Source organism: Trachinotus anak, unplaced genomic scaffold (assembly GCF_046630095.1).
Source record: "Trachinotus anak isolate AG129_WGS33_773 ecotype Australia unplaced genomic scaffold, CSIRO_AGI_Tana_v1 ptg000016l, whole genome shotgun sequence".
In the NCBI taxonomy this organism is placed as follows: Eukaryota; Metazoa; Chordata; class Actinopteri; order Carangiformes; family Carangidae; genus Trachinotus; species Trachinotus anak.
Window position 1 is genome coordinate 12625545 of NW_027273867.1, and position 17101 is coordinate 12642645.

At 42.9% G+C, this 17101-nt stretch overlaps 1 protein-coding gene across 1 annotated transcript; it reads right to left on the minus strand.

Moving 5' to 3' along the window:
* Positions 1-16690, minus strand: poc1bl (POC1 centriolar protein homolog B (Chlamydomonas), like). Its single transcript, XM_071500232.1, has 11 exons — positions 16530-16690; positions 13103-13554; positions 10093-10262; positions 8156-8345; positions 7802-7987; positions 7590-7707; positions 5615-5791; positions 4267-4398; positions 3306-3416; positions 1876-2028; positions 1-1707 (listed from the first exon to the last, which is right to left on the minus strand). Exons 2-11 carry the CDS (start codon positions 13486-13488, stop codon positions 1576-1578), a joined length of 1755 nt encoding a protein of 584 aa, XP_071356333.1. The 5' UTR covers positions 13489-13554; positions 16530-16690; the 3' UTR covers positions 1-1575.
* Positions 16691-17101: the final 411 nt, after the last annotated feature.

The window sequence follows — 17101 nt, forward strand, 5'->3', positions numbered from 1 at the left end:
TGCATTTGTGGTTAGTTTTTTATTCTTTCAATCATCCCAACAGCTATAACCTTATTTGAGTCATCCATCCAATTCCAGCCACCCTGTTCTTCATATCAAGTAATCATCATCATCATCATCCCTTTTGCATTATCAGTAGTTTGAGGTGCTTTACATTAGCACTGTCCCCCTCTGGTCCCTTATTTCAAACATTATTTACAAAGGTAAAACAAACCAGGAGCCATCTTACATGTTTTTCTATTGTATCCACTGACTAGTTGAATATCTGTTATTCATGAATTCAAAGGACCACAGAGACTAAATGTTGCTCAGTGATGAAGCAGTCTTCGGCAAATACAGCTGCTATTCGACGAACATTTCAACCACAGTTACACGGCATCTCTTTGTCCTTACATCCCAGTAGAAACACCGACAGGTCTTCAGTGGAAAAAAAAACAAAACAGGAGTGTTGTTTCAAGTACAGTTTACACACAAGAGTCTTAACAAAACATTCTGGCACAGCCAAGCTGAAAGATTAAATTACACAGGCGCTCCCTTTAAGGCTTTTTGTGACTAAATAAAATTAAGTGCATCGAGCCAGTGTTATTTTAGATTTCGGCATTTAAAATGCTCTAAATACATTTGACATCCACTGGCACATTTCATTTCGGCACAAACAAGTTCTTCTAAGGATGACAACCTTTTAAAGGCACAGTGACAGGGTTTGAAGGGAATTAATTAATTAATTGATTTTACAACATTACTCACTGAGCCCTCTAGGGCAAACTGCTCTTAGTGCATGCTTCAAGTCTTGTTCAGGCAGAATTCCACCGTGAAACTGGCTCCACAGGTAAGAGATGGAATTGACAGACAGTCCAGTATGACCACAGTGCTTTCTCCCTCTTCTCCTCTCACGTGATGGAGCTTGTTCGGCTGTAGCTGGTTTGGGGCTAAATGCTGCTGACCTTAAATTCCTGGCATGTCCTCTTTGAGCAGCCCATCATTAAATTGGTTATTTTTCTGACAACTAAAGAAATGAGCATGATGATTTCAACAATAATTAATTTCACATAAAGGTAATGTTCTGTAGTGCAGCATGATTTTGCATCGAAGGAACTGCTTCGTCTTCGGGAAATGCATCTATCTGAAAGGCACTTCTTCATGTGCTGGACAGTCGAACCAGTTTCGCTGCTTTCATCTTGTTGCGAGAACACGGGACAATAATGACACTTTAGGTGTGAGCTGGACTCCCATTTTGGTTGCAGAGGCACTTGGATGAAAGCAAAACGAAAGTAAAAGTCTCAAGTTCAGGTGGTCTCCTAAAAAAGACCAAATAAACCTCATCTTGAAATTCTCATTCGCTCCACCTCAGTCTGTACTTTCGCAGTCATTCTCGTGGGCATAGAAGCACTGAACTGGGTGAATCATTGGCTTAAAGTGACTTTTCACCACCTTTTGTATGCTCATCTTTCCCATTCAAACGGAGTGCAGACTTGGAGAGAGCTGGAGAATTGGGAGCAGACAGCCACTGTAGTAATTGCACTCTGGTCAAAGAAGGTCACTTGAGGTTTCCGGATACTTTCGCTCTTCCTCCTCCTACCATTCAAACTTCCACTGCTGGGTTTTGTCTCCTGGATTGCACCGCCTCATCTGGGTGTCTGTGCGGCCCTCTGGTGTGCGGTAGGCCGTCACACACATGTCTGAATGAGGGTGGTAGATGGTCCCGTCCTGAAAGGGTTTGAGGGGGAGATGTAGATTAGCGGGAGGGTGAGGAATGTGTGAGTGAAATGTGTGAAATGAGTCATGCAAGGTAACGTATGTGCAAACGAGTTCACTTGGCTTTGTGCTTGAGTGAGAGGCAGCGTGTTTGCGCGTGTGCGTGTGTGCACCCCTTACATCTCTGAACTCCCAGATGATACTGGGAGGCTTGAGCTCCACATCGTGAGGACAGTGCCTCATCCCGATGGAGGTCTGACCCTCGAGCACTTCAGCACACAGCTCTGTCACCGAGTTGAAGCGGATCTCCTTCTGAGACGTGTATTCAAAGTACTGGAGCAGAAGAAAGACCTGGTTATGTGGCTGTTTGCTCTGTATGTATGTATTCAAATGTGTTTCTTGGCCATGGAGTTTGTATTTGGAAATTTCTTTGGAGAGCAACCCAGCTGGAAAAGCAGTAGTGACTAAGAGATTAAAACACTCTCCTGCTTCCTTTCCAGGTGTTTCGGTACGTCTCTCTTTCTCCTTTAATATCTCTTTATTCAGAAAGTTTTTCAATGAGTACAATGGTACATGTTTGCATGTCCTTTTCTACTAGGATCACAGGATATTTTTTCTTGCTCTGCTGTGGGATCCGGTCCTGGTTAGTTGCATGGTGTGTCTGCATGTGTATCAAGGGATCTCATCAGTAGAGATGGGGCCGTGGCCCTCTCAGTCAAGCAGACGTAAACTCAAACCCAACTCTCGCCCCTCTGGTGTCATTTCAACATCCTGGCCCATTGGGACAAAAGATGCAACAATCCCTGAGCTACCCGTTAAACAGAGAGTCAGGTAATCAATCTTCATACTTCCCCATCCTGCTCTTCACATCTCATACATCTTTCAGGCGCATCTGGGCCTTTAATGGTTGTTTCTAATAAAAGACTCACTTGGGGCCCCTGTGTCTGGCTGCAAACTTATTTACCCGGGCTGTGCCATTCATTCTGCTTGCGAGGCTCATGTATCTTTTAAATGGAATGTAGTTCTTATGTGGGCCAGGGAAGGGAGAGCAGGAGGGAGGCGGTAAAGGGCCCTGAGGTTTTTGTTTCAGCAGGGAGCCATTCAAACATTGATTTTCAGTCACACATGGGGCTTTTTGTGACCGAGGATACCTGATGCAGTGCATCAGCGGGGTTATCAGAGTATCAAGCAGGTTGGAGATTCTCAGAAAGGAGCTCTACCTATTGTCTGACTCCCAACATTAAATATACATCCTCACAGGCAAATAATCTGCCGCTCGCTAAACCATCTATCACTGGAGCTGGCAGGCGTTCACTTTAAAAGTACATGTGGTTCGATTGCTCAGTATTTTTGGGTATATGTGGATGCAATACCAAATGTAGTTTTTCCCTTCATTACATTCGAGTCAGGCTGGACACACCAGCAGAGAGCAATTTTCTGGTGTGAATCAACTGTGGCAGCTCGTTTTAGGGGTCAGCAGAAAGCGCTGACATTTTAAGATACACCTCTCACTGGGCAGGGACAGGTCATGAGATTGTGACAAGAGAGCATACGTGCAAGAGAGAGATGGACAAAGACAGAATAAACGAGGTGTGAAATCCTTAGAGTACCTGGTTGCCTCCCTGGCCATGGCAGCCAAACAGAGACAGGTGGGATCCTGTAGGACTGTGCTCTGGAGCATTGTAGTCCAGACACTCTGAATGTATCCCTGAGCTACGCACCTGGGAAGAGGAGAGCAATGAATATCAATAAAAATTGAAATGCTGTACTATACTGTCTGCTGTTAGAGGTCTTGTCTCGGTTGGTTTTATCCTCTACAGGCAGCTCAGACTGTAAGGTCACACACAGAGCAGCACCCCCGAAGCTAGCAGATTAGCTCCTCTGACTAAATGAGTCTCCAAGATATCACCTCGAAACAAAAACAGACTTGCCTGCTGTTTTCTTATTTTCCACATCAACACACACCTATTAAGCAATCAATGTGAAATAGATGACCAGTGTTTTGTTTTGTTTTTTTACATTCTCCCGCTTTCATATCAAAATGCCAATACTTCTACCTGTGAAAAATGCTTTATTTTGAAGCTACTCCACTGTGTGTGTGTCTGTACTGTAGGCGTAGGCACATTCCAGATATTTGAACATTGCTGCTTGTTTGATATAACGTGATTTCACCGCTGTCAATGTGAAACAAGTGTCAGCATGGCAATGTGGCGGATTTTCAGGGGAATTTTTCTTTTTGGTTAAGACATCGTGGTGGGTGAAAAATTCCACCAGGTGTCTGGATCATAATGATCTTGAGCTCAGTCCAAATGGGTTTCAAAGCCTTTGTTCGTCTTCGTCCAGCCTTCTCACTTTCAAGAGGATTTTCTCATATCATGTCCCACCAAACAACCAGTTTCAGACTCAAAATAGATGGAATTAAGGGGGACAGATATAACTGCAAAGTCATCTCTTTGAGACTTCAGAATCTAGGTAAGAATCAGCACAGAATCTCTGATCAGAGTAAATAAGACACTGATCCTGCAGTTTGAGCAGAATAAATAATGCAAATCATGGATGGCAGACACTCACGGCCCCGTGCCAGCCGTTCCTGTCCTCAGGTACATGTAGGTCAGGGTAGATGTTCTTCAGGTACCAGTCAAAACTGTTGCACTTTAGCTTCTCCCTCAGCAGCAGCCGCTGTGAGATATCCCCGTAGGTTTCCTGTAAAATAAACACACAACATATGACCATCTTCCCAACGTTGTTGCATCTCAAGTTTTGCCTTTATGACATAGATTTTGGGGTTTTTTTGCAGCACATATGACATTCTCTCATGTATCTGAGGCATCTAAAACAAAAACATTCACACCATAAAAGTAAATATTTACATCCTGGATATGATAACTAAATCATACTCATACAACTCCACAATCTGGTATCACCAGGAACTCCAATTTGCCAGTTTGGATTGGTCACACCTACTGCACATACTGTATTTTATATAGCTGTTTGCCAAGGTGGGGAACTCCACCTTAAGCAAAGCCCAGAAGATACCTACACCTTACACCTTTGCACTGTTTGAGGTTGAAATATAAATAAAGACACACCAAACTGTTTCAAACGTAGTGCTCCATCCTGCTGTTCTTGAAATTTGTAATATAATAAATAGAAAATGTTGCTCAGATAAACAGTGAAAAAAAAAATGAACACTGAAAACCTTGAACCTGATTAGAACAGTTAATCTGGGAGACACAGTGTAGTGGCTTTCTTAATATTTGAACACTGTAAAAAAAGAAAAAAAAAGATAAAAACCAAATCAATATACATAACTAAATGTGCTTAATGCAAAACAATTATGTATCAGTTCAAATGAATATTCCTGTCTATAGCTCTGAGGTCTGTAAACATGCACTATAATAACAGGCTAATAGATTTGGAGCTGGTGATCTGGTCTGGCAGTGCTGTGTTCAATCTCCCCTTAACCAGGTAATTTATTGTTTGATCAAAGATCCCTGACATTAATAATGTACTTTTTTCAGATAGGTGAAACTGAGATACATGAATTTTTGATGAAGCCCAGTACTCAGAACCTGAGAGGCACGGCACACGTAGCACACACATCTGCTTGACCCAGTCACACAGGCCGTGTTACATCATATGTTGACACCTAGACAGGTGAATCATATCATATGAATCATCTAAATCTAGCATCACAGGTAAGCCACTCTCTGTAGCATAGTAACACGGCGCTGCTAAGTGGGACACGGCATCGGTGCAAAGCTTCAGTTCAGCTCTGGTTGACTGAAAAACAAGCATCTAACAGGCCAACTAAGACTGAGCTCAGCTCCTTGTGTTTGTTTTTGCCAAAATCTGTTTCTAAGATCAGCTTCACAGCAACATGTCAAAACTTGGTTCCTTTCATCTGTAAGTGTCCTACCTTTCTGGCTGGAGGATTCCTGTTGTAGAAGTGTTGTTTATAAGAGTCCATCCAAACCTCTGCAGCTCGTACGGTATTCTGAAGGAAGTTGGGCCGTGCATAAGGGGCCTTTTTAGGGAACACATGGCCCACATGGGAGCAGGGGTGAATCTCCAGGCTGCCCCCACACTGCCACACCTGAGGGGGTTAAACACATTACATATCATGAATAAGATGTTAATAACCTCCTAATATTTTTGGTCCTTTTTAAAACTTTTATGGAATATAAACGTTACACTTATGTGGTTAAATAATCCCCCAAAGCAAATCTGATCTCTGTATATATTCTTACACATTATGATAGAGCGGTGGTTCTCGGCATTTTCTAGCATGCCCCCTTTCAGAAGCTGAAAAAGTTCAGCCCCATCCCACCTTTTCTATCAATCATTAACAGTAATAGAGGAAGCAACTAATAAAAAAAGATCCTTGTTGAACTGTAGTGAAACAAAGGTCAGCACAATGGCATAAGCAACATAAATTATATCTATTCAACTTAATTTTACCCCATATTTATCCCCTGCTCATCCAGCCCCCCCTGCAGTGGCTCTATGCTCTTCTAAGGGGGTCTGCCCACCTGTTTTAGAACCACTGTGATCGAGCATCAGTCACACAGATAATCTTCATCATTCATCTGCTACATTGTCAATTATACACCACTGATGTGCCACAGCAGCTGATGACCTTAGTAAATTGCTGGTATTTATGACTTTGTCTATTACCCAAGTTTGGCCTAACTGCCACTAAACTAGTAGATCATTTGTATATTGCAAATAGTAACAGATTTTTTAAATCAGGAAACAAGAGCTCCATCGCTGTGAACATGCTGAATTATACTTTTTTTGTCCATCGCTATAGAAGCCTAAATCCCTCCATGAAGGAGGATACAAACCTTAATTCAAATGAAATGATTATATTTGTGGTGACTGATGCTGTGGTAAAAATCCTCTTTGAATGACAAACAAAGTGACGTGCTCTTTACCTTTCAACCTCACCGTGAAAATTCACCACGTTTCTGCCAAAGCATACGGCTGCATCTGAATACGACTGATTTATGGTATCAATTTGCATCGTGTAATTGCTTTATCTTTCACCATGGAAAAATGAAAACAAAGAAAAAAAAACACCCTTAAAAGATGAAAGGTTGTTGACAAGGTATTTCTTAATACTTGGCTGAGCTGTGTTCCAATTACACAAGGCAAAATCATTATCATATATCCACACCCAAACAGCCAGTGCATGACAGTTGCTTCCATCTTAATTCACCAGGCATTTTACTCCCAACCATTTATTTCTAGCACTCTTAAAGCAGACTTGACACCAATTCACCAAACATAAATTATTAATGGAAAAAGACCCAGTGAGAGGCTTTTTTATTTCCACATGCATAACACATCACTCGGGGGAACAGCCCATTCGTCTTCGCACTGCAACCACATACACACTATAAATCATGCACACACTGTCTACGTTGCCTACTTTTGCATGCTCCTGCTGCAAACTCACACATGGCCTGAAATCTGTGCCAATTTGATTGACGCAAACAAGTGAAAAGCGACACCAATGTCACAACAAGGCATCGGCCAATATCGGGGTGCAGTTTCAGATGCCGTGGCTGACTGCGATCTGACACTGACATGTGTCTCTCTCACACCAACTACCCACTGACAGTGAGATCAGTCAGCTGTTATATGGATGAATCAAATGATCAGGGGCATACACTATGAACAAAAGATTCCCTTTGCTAATGAGATGCCAATAAACCTCCATTCATTGATCTCTCTGTCTACTATTTATCACAGTAAAAAAAACAAGCTGAGTCAATGGCTTCTCTGTCTGTGAGGAAGAGATTAGTCACTCTTTCCCAACATTTTTAAAACCACACTCTGGTCTCAGATGTAGAAGTGCATAATTGCTCTGTGGTCTTCACTGAACTCACCCTGAAGGAGAGCTCCAGGTTTTCTCCTCCCCACACCTCCATGCCCATGTCATATGTGCCCAGGTACTCAAAGTAGGCCTTGCTCACAGCAAACAATCCACCTGCCATTGTCGGAGATCTGTAAGAGGAAATGCACGAAAAATAAGGTCATGTGTCAACCTGACAAAGCGATCTTCCGTGTGAGTAGACTTTGTAAAGTATCAAACTGTCACCTGATGGGGTCATGGCGAGACTTGCGCCTCTTGCGTTCCACTTCAGGGACCGAATGCCACTGAAAGGTGAGTCTCCAGTCAAATCCTCCGATCATCGGCTCATCTGTTTGCATGTAATACTCAAAAGTGTTCCAGTCAATGGTGTCGATCACAGGGCACACAATGGTACTGGCATTCTCACCAATCCTTAAACACAAAGCATGGCCAAGAACATGCAAGGAGAAAAAAAAAAAGACAGAAATATGAAACTCTGATTAGTATTTGTGTTTCTTTCCATTTTGTATTCATGGTGAGTTTGTACAATTTAAAGAATAAGTTCCTGGTGTTCTTACTCATCTAATTTGGTCAACCCACCTCTCCAGCAGAGGCTCGATCCAGCCAGGGACGCACTCACAGTGGCAATCAAGAAATGTCAGTACGTCACCCGTGGCGTATGTTGCACCAATGAGACGTGCCCGGACCAGCCCTTCTCTTTTGTTGGTCCGGATGAGCCGCACACGTTCCAGATTACTGATGTAATCAGCTAGTTGGGATTTCAGGTAACCTATTTTTCATAACACACATACAAACATCAAACTTACTTCCACTTCCTACATGTAATTCCTCTTCCCTTTGAAGTTGTTTCAATCGATTTTTGGCCACTAAAGGGCAGAAACATCTAAACAAGCTGAGAGACATACAACCCCCACAAGGCTCTCATGTGAGTAAACAACCGTCTGCTTTCAAATCCTAACATTTACCTGGAGCTGTGACCCAGGTCACCTAATGACTTCTCTTCCAACTGTTTTAGTCTCCACCAACAAAAAAATGTATGGCTCTTTAGCTAGCCAGATGCCCACATTTGTTCACTGCCTTGTCGCTAACTTTATTCCTTCCTCTGCCACTGGTGCTGGGCAAGCAGCCTGCAATGATTCATCAGAGCTTTTCTGCTGGAAATTGCTGCCCACCGGGGTTTGAGGAGTGTGGCTTGGACTCAAGCAAAGTTAATTAGAAGGCTGCAAAACCAAAACAATTAGCAAAAAGGGGCTCAAAGACTACACAGTTGAGTAAAAGTGATTTCTTCTTTTATCTAACACAAGTTGAATGGTTGAACCTTTGCTAATGAGTGACGCCTTGCTTGTTAATTTGTTTCACAGTCGCCTGAACTTTACACTTAGTTTACACAGCTTTTATGTGCTACAGACAACTGCCGTCAAAATGAGGCTCGCTATGCTAGATCCTGTTCAACCGGCTTGGACACATGCGAGAGGTCTGTCAGTCCTCCAGTCGCTGTCTGTCCACAGTAACCGTTCTGGTTCGGGAGTGGCATTTCTAGCATTCCATTTGGTCAGGGTGGTCAGAGGAGAGGAAATGATGTCATGGCAGCTCAGTGCTCACTGAAGTCATCGTTATGGTGTAATGTCTCCGATGCATACAGACTAGACGAGCTGGGACCGAATACTAATTCCATTAAGACAGACAGACATCAAGCTATTACATCCAGGTCCTGAGACGAAGTAGTATCATTCTCAGAATTAACACATGGTCTACAGAAATCCGTTGACAGTCCATTTGCTGGTGGAAACTGTGAGATTCAGTCGAAAGCTCAGAAAAAGGTAGTAAGTGGACCTTTGAGTTGAGACTTTTGTCACACTTACTGTTTACTATTTACTGAATTATATGTTCCTTCCTAAAGTTCAAACTTTTAACATAAAGATGCCGACGCGTTTGAGACTCAAGAAGGATATGGAATTTAAATGAATAATGTCCTAGAAATATCAGGCTGCCATCTGAGCACAACTTTCAAATTCACATAGACTCATACACTGACAGTGAGAGAAGCAGAGGCTGGAACAGACAGGCAAACTATTTGCAATTGCTTTGCCAAGAACTTGCTCATTTCAAATAATAATTGTAGCCTTCTTACCAAAATCCATGTATTTTTGTAACGTTTAAAAAATAAAATACCAAGCAACTCCAGTATAGCATACAGTAACTCTAACCTTTATTTAGAGTTTTTCCTTTATCATTAAAGGAAAAACTTGTTTGTGAGGATGATTTCCTCATCGCTTTCAGAATACATCGAGAGCCATTATCTATTCAATGATCCATAGATAGCATTCTTTTGTCTATATATAGCAGAGTCCTGGGGGACTTGTTCACTGTCAAAGTGACAAAATCAAAGCACAGCTGAGGTTTGGTTTGGTTTGTTCACTTTACTAAACTAGGCCAAGTCCTCTTTGTTTCTGAGCTTGAAAGATTTTGTTTTCTGTCAGTTTTATTTTTACAGACCAAAAAATAGAGTGTCAGACCTCGGTCACTGTAGTCATCAATGAGGATGATCTCTTTCAACAGGATGGCAGGCGTGGTCTCCAGCACACTGTGAATAGTCCTCAGCAGGGTGGACCAGGCCTCGTTGTAGAAGGCTATGATCACAGAGGTGGTGGGTAATCGCCGGTAGTCAAACTTCTTACTTCGGCATCTGAAGTATGTTTGTTTGTGTGGGTGGGGTGGAGGGAGAGACAGGGTTGACGTAAGCAATAGTACACATGTAAGGTACATATTTATCTAAAAAACGAGAACAACAAAAAATGTGTCTCCCTAAATGGACTCAGTGACTAGCAAAGACCATTTCTTGAGTGGCCAGAGTGACTTCAGCAGCTATTGTGGCAAGAGGAAATGTCTGGTCTTAATCCAGATGGCAGTCATTAAAACAATAAAGAGCTGCAAAAGTATGGATGGGGGGTAGGGAGGGTATCACATCAATGAGCAACATACCACAGCAGTGCTCTGAGAGAGACCACAGAAACTCGGGCAAACAGAGAGAAAAAGAGCTGAACAGAGGGGACGGCAGAAACTGGATAGAAATGAATGAAATCCAAAGTGAAAAACTGGAAACTAAAACTTTATGGAATGAGCACAAAAGCAGGCACGGAGAGAGAGGAAAAGAGAGAGAGCTAACTTTTTTTTCCGTGAGCTGTAGTTTTATGACTCAGTGTGTACAACACTGTGAGAGTGTAACCATTGGCACAGGCTGAATGACTTCTGGTAATTTTTTAACCAGAGGCTCAACCCACAACTATGACACGGTTGGAAGTGTGTTAGGATTAGAACAAATATGTTATGCCCTAGTATTAGTCACGTCCAATCACATAGTCCATTTTCCCTTCCTCCAAAAGCATTGTGTGCTACAGCACTTTCGTGAGAGAGAGAGAGAGAGAGAGAGCAGTCCAAAGTGAATCAGCCACAAAACCTGTTCCCAAGGGGACACTGATGTAATTATGGAGTAGGCGCAGAAGTGCAACAAGCGCACACACACACACACAACACCTTGGAATAAATTAGCTTCAGAGGACATACAACTTAACAACATAGTTGCTAGGCATAAAGCTTTGCAGAGATACTAGTGCACCTGGGGCAGTCTGACAACAGGAAGGGGCATTCACCATCCATACACTAATATCTGTGAATGATGCAATCCACAAATCTCACTCCATGTATAACAGTCCATAATGACTGAGTGCTGGTTCTATATTGGATGACTGCCATTCACACCACAGCTACATGTGTATAGCTAGAAAAAAAAATTAATTGTCTTAGTCAAACTGGCCAACATATTATCCACACAACAAGTCTTAAGCTTGTGAATAAGACCTGTTCATTCAAAATTAGCACAGAGCACCACTGTGTCTTGTGTCATGCACAGACATCATGGCATGAGCACACAAACAATGAAGGACATGTGCTCCCTAAAGGGACAATATGTAAGTTTTCTCTCCCACCGAACGTGGTCTCTTGCCGGGAGCGGCTGGTGTTGGTGGTGATAATGGTCACATGACAAGAGCTCAGCCATCACTGCATTTACAAGACCGGACGTTATGAATATGCACTCTGATCAGTGCTACTTCTTCATCATGTTGAACTGAAGGCAGACAGGACGCGACAGTGACTCACTGCTGCAAAGTAGTTTTACGAGATGGAACAGGCCGGGGCTCGCTGGCTAGCATGCTAACTTCACTAGAAGAAAAGAAGCGACTTAAAACTGATGCTGCTTTCCGCTGCTGGAGAAAGCTCTTGCTGATTAAAGGAATGAAATTTGATGCTTAAGACTCAACGGTTCTTCTACACCAGTCAGTAAACAGCTGTTACTAACAACAGCTATGTAGCAATAGTAAAACTACATATAACACCTTTAGAACCAAAGGTGCACAGCAGTGCAACACACTCCTCACTGTGTCACTATCACCACTTCATGTCAGGTTCACAGCCAGTCACTCAAACGGCAACAGGCAGCAGGCAAGGGGAAAAAAATAAAAAATGAACTTGTCAAGAATGTCACTGTGCCACTGCAAAGACCCATCTCACTCTGTCACAAAGCGACAGTGTCGGTACAGGAAGGTGAGTCTGTTTTAAAATCACTAAATGCTATAATGGTGGAGCCTGATAATGATATCTCTTGTGTCACTGTTATCTTTGAATGAGCACAGGGTTTAACTTTTCACCTTCTAGGCAGATTCCTCCGCCCAGCGAGAAGATCAAAGCATCTTATCAGTCGATCTCTGGATATGCAGCCATCTCACTGGCAAAATATTCTACTCCACTTTCACCTTGGAGACCTATGAGATTCATTTTTCTGTGTTAGTAGTTTGAGACAATTGAGCACGGCATGTTTAATGCCAGTAATCTCTAGAGGCTATACTCAAATGTAATCTAAAATCCGCTGCTTAAGAGAATCTGTGCTTCACTGGTGCCCTCCAGGGCAGATAAAACAAACACATGGTCTTCATACAGTCAAATAACGGTTCTCACCACACTGATGGATGCCACATCTGGGTTTCATCAGGATGGTACCCAGTAAAAGATAAAAAATAAAAAAATTAACTACTAATAAAAGACATCATACTCTGTTTTCCATCACAAGCTGAGCTGTGGACAACAACTCTGGATGGAATAAATCCATTCAGGGAGAGAGCTGCTTACACCAGCTTCAGTTCAGCTTCAGTAAGCCCTGCAATGCTTCATGAGAGCCTTCATCTTTGTTTCCAACTGTCAGGGGAAAAACTGATTCCAGTAAAGAGCTCAACTTAATCTCTATTGAGTAATTTATCCCCGACACAGCTGCAGCACAGCTATCAGCTCCATGCAGTGTTCAAGGCCAGAGATACATATATGTTTTGGCTAGAGCCTCAAAGAAAATAGCAAGCAATACAAATTAGTGATTTGCTGAAAAACAACTTTAGGAAATGGGCTGTCATAGCGCATTAATCAGTAAGTGACAAATGGGACATTTGTTTTTAGGATGCCCTTTTTTTCACAACTCACTCATTCATCCTGTGGTCCTGGATATGCCGATGGAGGGAAATCTTGTCACTGACATAGATATTGATAGCGTAGCGCTCCACACTGTCCTGCTCCTGCTTCTTTTCTTCAGGACTGAGGGTAAGGTGCGTGGCCCGACCCCACTCCCCCGGCGCATTGTTGTCCGGTGATGGCTTAATGTAGAAAGGCCGAGCCAGCTGCCCATTAGCACCGCTCTCCTCTATGGAGAGCTGTCTCGCCTTTAGATCGTGGTCCTCATCTTCCTCCTCTGCAGAGGAAGCGGAGGGGAAAGAGGATCGTGCTAACAAAAGGTAGCCCAGCCAGAGTAGCCAGAGCAGGAAGCCAGCCTTGGCCAGCACGCCCAGTTTTCGAGAGCAACGCCCCCTCATGATGGCAAGCCCCAGGGAGGCAGCGTGACTGGCTGAGCTTCAGGGTGCCCTACAGGACACAAGTCTCTGGAGAACAGAAAGAGACAGAGGGTTAAACTAAAATACGATTATTACCATTTCTATATTGCATCTCAGAACCATACAACAGAGCAGGGAACACAAGTGGAGGCATTACAAGAAAAAAAATCCAACCATGGCGCCAACTAACTACCACTGACAGGACATCTACCAGAGTGAACTCTGTAATCAGAGCTGTCCCCATTAGAATGACATTAAAATAAAGTAAACCGCATTCACAATCAAGGGAGAAAGTGTCTGGGACTCTAAATTCACAAGTGCCCTGAGGAGAGACAGCTCCAATAGACCAGACCACTGGTAATCAACACCAACATCGTAAGTATGATCGCATGCCTGGGCCTGCATTAAGATGCTCATTAGATTCCAATTGCAAAGATGGAAGAGGCTAAATTACAGCTTATAGGACACTAATGTGCTAAATAAATTGAGTCTGTGATGCACCCCAATGAGAGTCACGTTAACCCGATGAACTTCATTGCAACGGTGCAGTTTTGGTCCCCCTGCATCACAGTGAATCTCAACTAAGGAGGGGTGTTGCCCAAACTGTGCTACAGTGATGCTGCACATTTCACATGTCATGTGAGATCAGCCTATTAATGCTTGTTCATGTGAGCACCATAACTAGAAAAAAAAGCCTCGGAGGCCTTAAGTCTTGTGTGCAAAAGCTCATATCCCCTTCCACCAATCACATTCAACCACATCAGTCAAATATTTGCAATCTTCCTAACATATAATGCCACAATGGAATTTATAAATTTTGTGGTAAAGGGCTACCTGTTAGGTAGCATGCCCAGCTCTTGCACAACAACAAGCCTTTTGTTTAGATTTAGATTAAGAATTAGGCCTTTTTAGAGGGTTCCTCATTTTGGGATTTCCATTCTCTTTCACTGAGCCAAAAATAGAGACTGCCCGAAAACCTGGGTGGAATATTTGCACGAGGACAGATCCCTTTTTTGCTGACTTAAAAATAGGATTAGCCTAGGTTTCATAGGTACACGAAGAAAGCAGTTCAGATATTCATGTCTGACAGATCAGCTTAGCATGCCAGAATTTGAAAGAGGGTTGTGGTGAAAACAGAGCACTCAGCTACATTGACACTGAACTAAATGTAATCACATAATTGTCTAGCATTAATATTAGAGCACAGCGCCGTTTATAGTTGTGCCAGCCAGTGCCAGACAGACTCAGCAGTAATACTGATGTGCAGACACACACACACGCAGACAGTCCTTCCCCTTCCTCACACTAGAGCCTAAAGATGGTTATTTCCTAATTCTGCAAATAATTGGTAATGCTGGGAACAATTTGAATCTGCTGCTGAAAAAAATGAGTTAAAATAAACTGCACAAGGGTGGTGTGTGAGAGTCTACAAAGTAAGAGTGGACTCAATTTCCACTCGGAGTCCTTCAAGGCAGCAGCACAGCCCTTTCACTCCAGTTTGGGCCCTGGCCAGAAGACTAGGGAGTCCTGAGGTTACAAAATGGAGACGCCTGCAGACAAAACCCCCTTTTATTGACTGTCCATCACACCTTCCACTCTCTCTGAATCTGATAGCCTTACTGGGGAGCTGTTTGGAAAGAGCAGGAGGGGACAGAGGGCTGAGATGCAGCTTAAATCCTGCCCCATTTTTTTGGCTAGGTGGGAATGAAACAAAAAAAAAAAAAAAAAAAGTAGGCGAGGGATAAGATTTGCATTTGCTTCCCCTGCTGGAATCTGTCACCCCGTCACCCTAACAAGACTTTACAAAGAGAGAAAGCAATGAAAAAGATGGCTCAATAATTCATATTACTGTTATGCAGAGGAATCAAACTAGGCTTGATGTTGGAGTCACTTGATTCTCAGATGTCGCTGAGGTTAACAGTGTGGCAGCGGTGAAAGAACCTGTTACTCTCCATGGTACGCGGCTCATTTCCTCATCAGCCAGTCAAGAGAAAAGGACAAATAGCTGTAACGTGTGTAATATGCGGCGAGCACCAGTGGAACAGGTTACAAAGCAATTCTCCCCACGAACCCAACTGGCCATTTTCAGTCTGAAAAAGACCCACAAGACAGGATCAGTGACTCCTCTCCACAACACAAACAGCTCTTTGCTGATTACAATCAGTGTATACAACACTGACAGCAAGTGTTTTAAAGGAGCCAGACTGTGATGACTGATGACAGGCTTAATTTAAAAGTTGGCTGGAGACTTGAACGGCGCTACAAAACAGAAAGCTTTGAGAAATGCTGATTCTCTCTCTCTCAAGTCTCTTGAACAGAGAGGATGCCAAGAATACTGCACTTGAAAGCAAAAGTAAAAAGCACTGTCTTCTATATTTATACTGAGTGAAATGTCCGCCTATGGGCTCTCTGCGGCTTATCTATTGCTGCAACTTTTATCTTGAGGAAATTATCTTTTAGGCTGTTTTATCGGGTTTATGAGCAAAGAGGATTCAAATGTGTTTGAAGGCGAAGGGGAGATTGAGGAGACAAGTGTGCTGGGTCCCTGTCACGGGTCTGACTGCAGTCAAAACACACAGTTCAGCAACAGGTCTCCTCATCTGTCAAAGTTAATCAGTGTTGGGATCTTAATTAGTCCAACAGTCAGCGGACAGGGCGAAGTCTTAGACTGATCTCCCAGCGATCATCGCATTATATTTGCAGCAGTGACTCGGGGGAATAATAACAAATCTCAACTTTCAAAAAGCGTCAACGACAAACGATTAAAAGCAGCTTAACAGGGACATTTTTGTTCATCTGTAGGTAAGCATTAGCTTCGACGTCAAACCGTCGCGACCGGTGACAGTTACTGTACTCGTAAACAAGCCAGGGTGTCGGAAATGCATAGAGTCAACGACAACGCTATCCCGCAAACTACACTTTCAACATAACGTGACGTTGCGTGACAGTCACAAAATCACCTTCTTCGATAAAAAAAAAAAAAAAACGAAGAGATTAGCTTGTTTGTGTGAGAAATAATTTACCTTCAGAGAAAGTTACATGTCTCGGACTTTCTTCTAGGTTGCTAAGGCCGTTGTTTGTCCGCCTGTCTGCGGTCGCCTTCCAGTTAAACCTCTGGCTTGCAGATGTCAGCATACCCACATCCTCTCCTCCACGTTGGGCTTTTGACCTGCGTCAAGCGAGGCACAAAAACCGGAGAGGTTCCGGTACAACCTTTCATAATAAAAGCACGACTGGGGGCATGATTAACGTTTGACGGACGCTACAAGGTACAGCAGCAACAACACAGAACAAATGAAATACTTAATACACAATAGCCTAAGTAATTATTAGTAATTATAAGCATTTTGAGTTATTAGAGTTCTCCACATAGAAAAATACGTCGGTAATTGTTTCGTTGAAAAACATGCTTTAAGATTAATTCAGCAAGCTGCCGATGAAGTGACCTTTCTTTTAGATAAAGTGCAACCTTCACATTAGCTTACCCCTTCATCTTATTGTTTCCGCATAAAAGAAAAAGAAGTGAAAATGCTTACTTGCACCATATTTCCGGTTTTGTTAGCGATCCTCTTCAGTTAGCTTGACGCAGCACTCT

Coding starts and splice junctions, on each gene's coding strand:
- poc1bl (XM_071500232.1), bottom strand. CDS start 13,488: ATGAGGGGGCGTTGCTCTCGAAAACTGGGCGTGCTGGCCAAGGCTGGC. Junction 2,029..3,305: donor ATGGCCAGGGAGGCAACCAG/GTACTCTAAGGA, acceptor CTTCTGCTCCAG/TACTTTGAATACACGTCTCA. Junction 1,708..1,875: donor TCATCTGGGAGTTCAGAGAT/GTAAGGGGTGCA, acceptor AAACCCTTTCAG/GACGGGACCATCTACCACCC.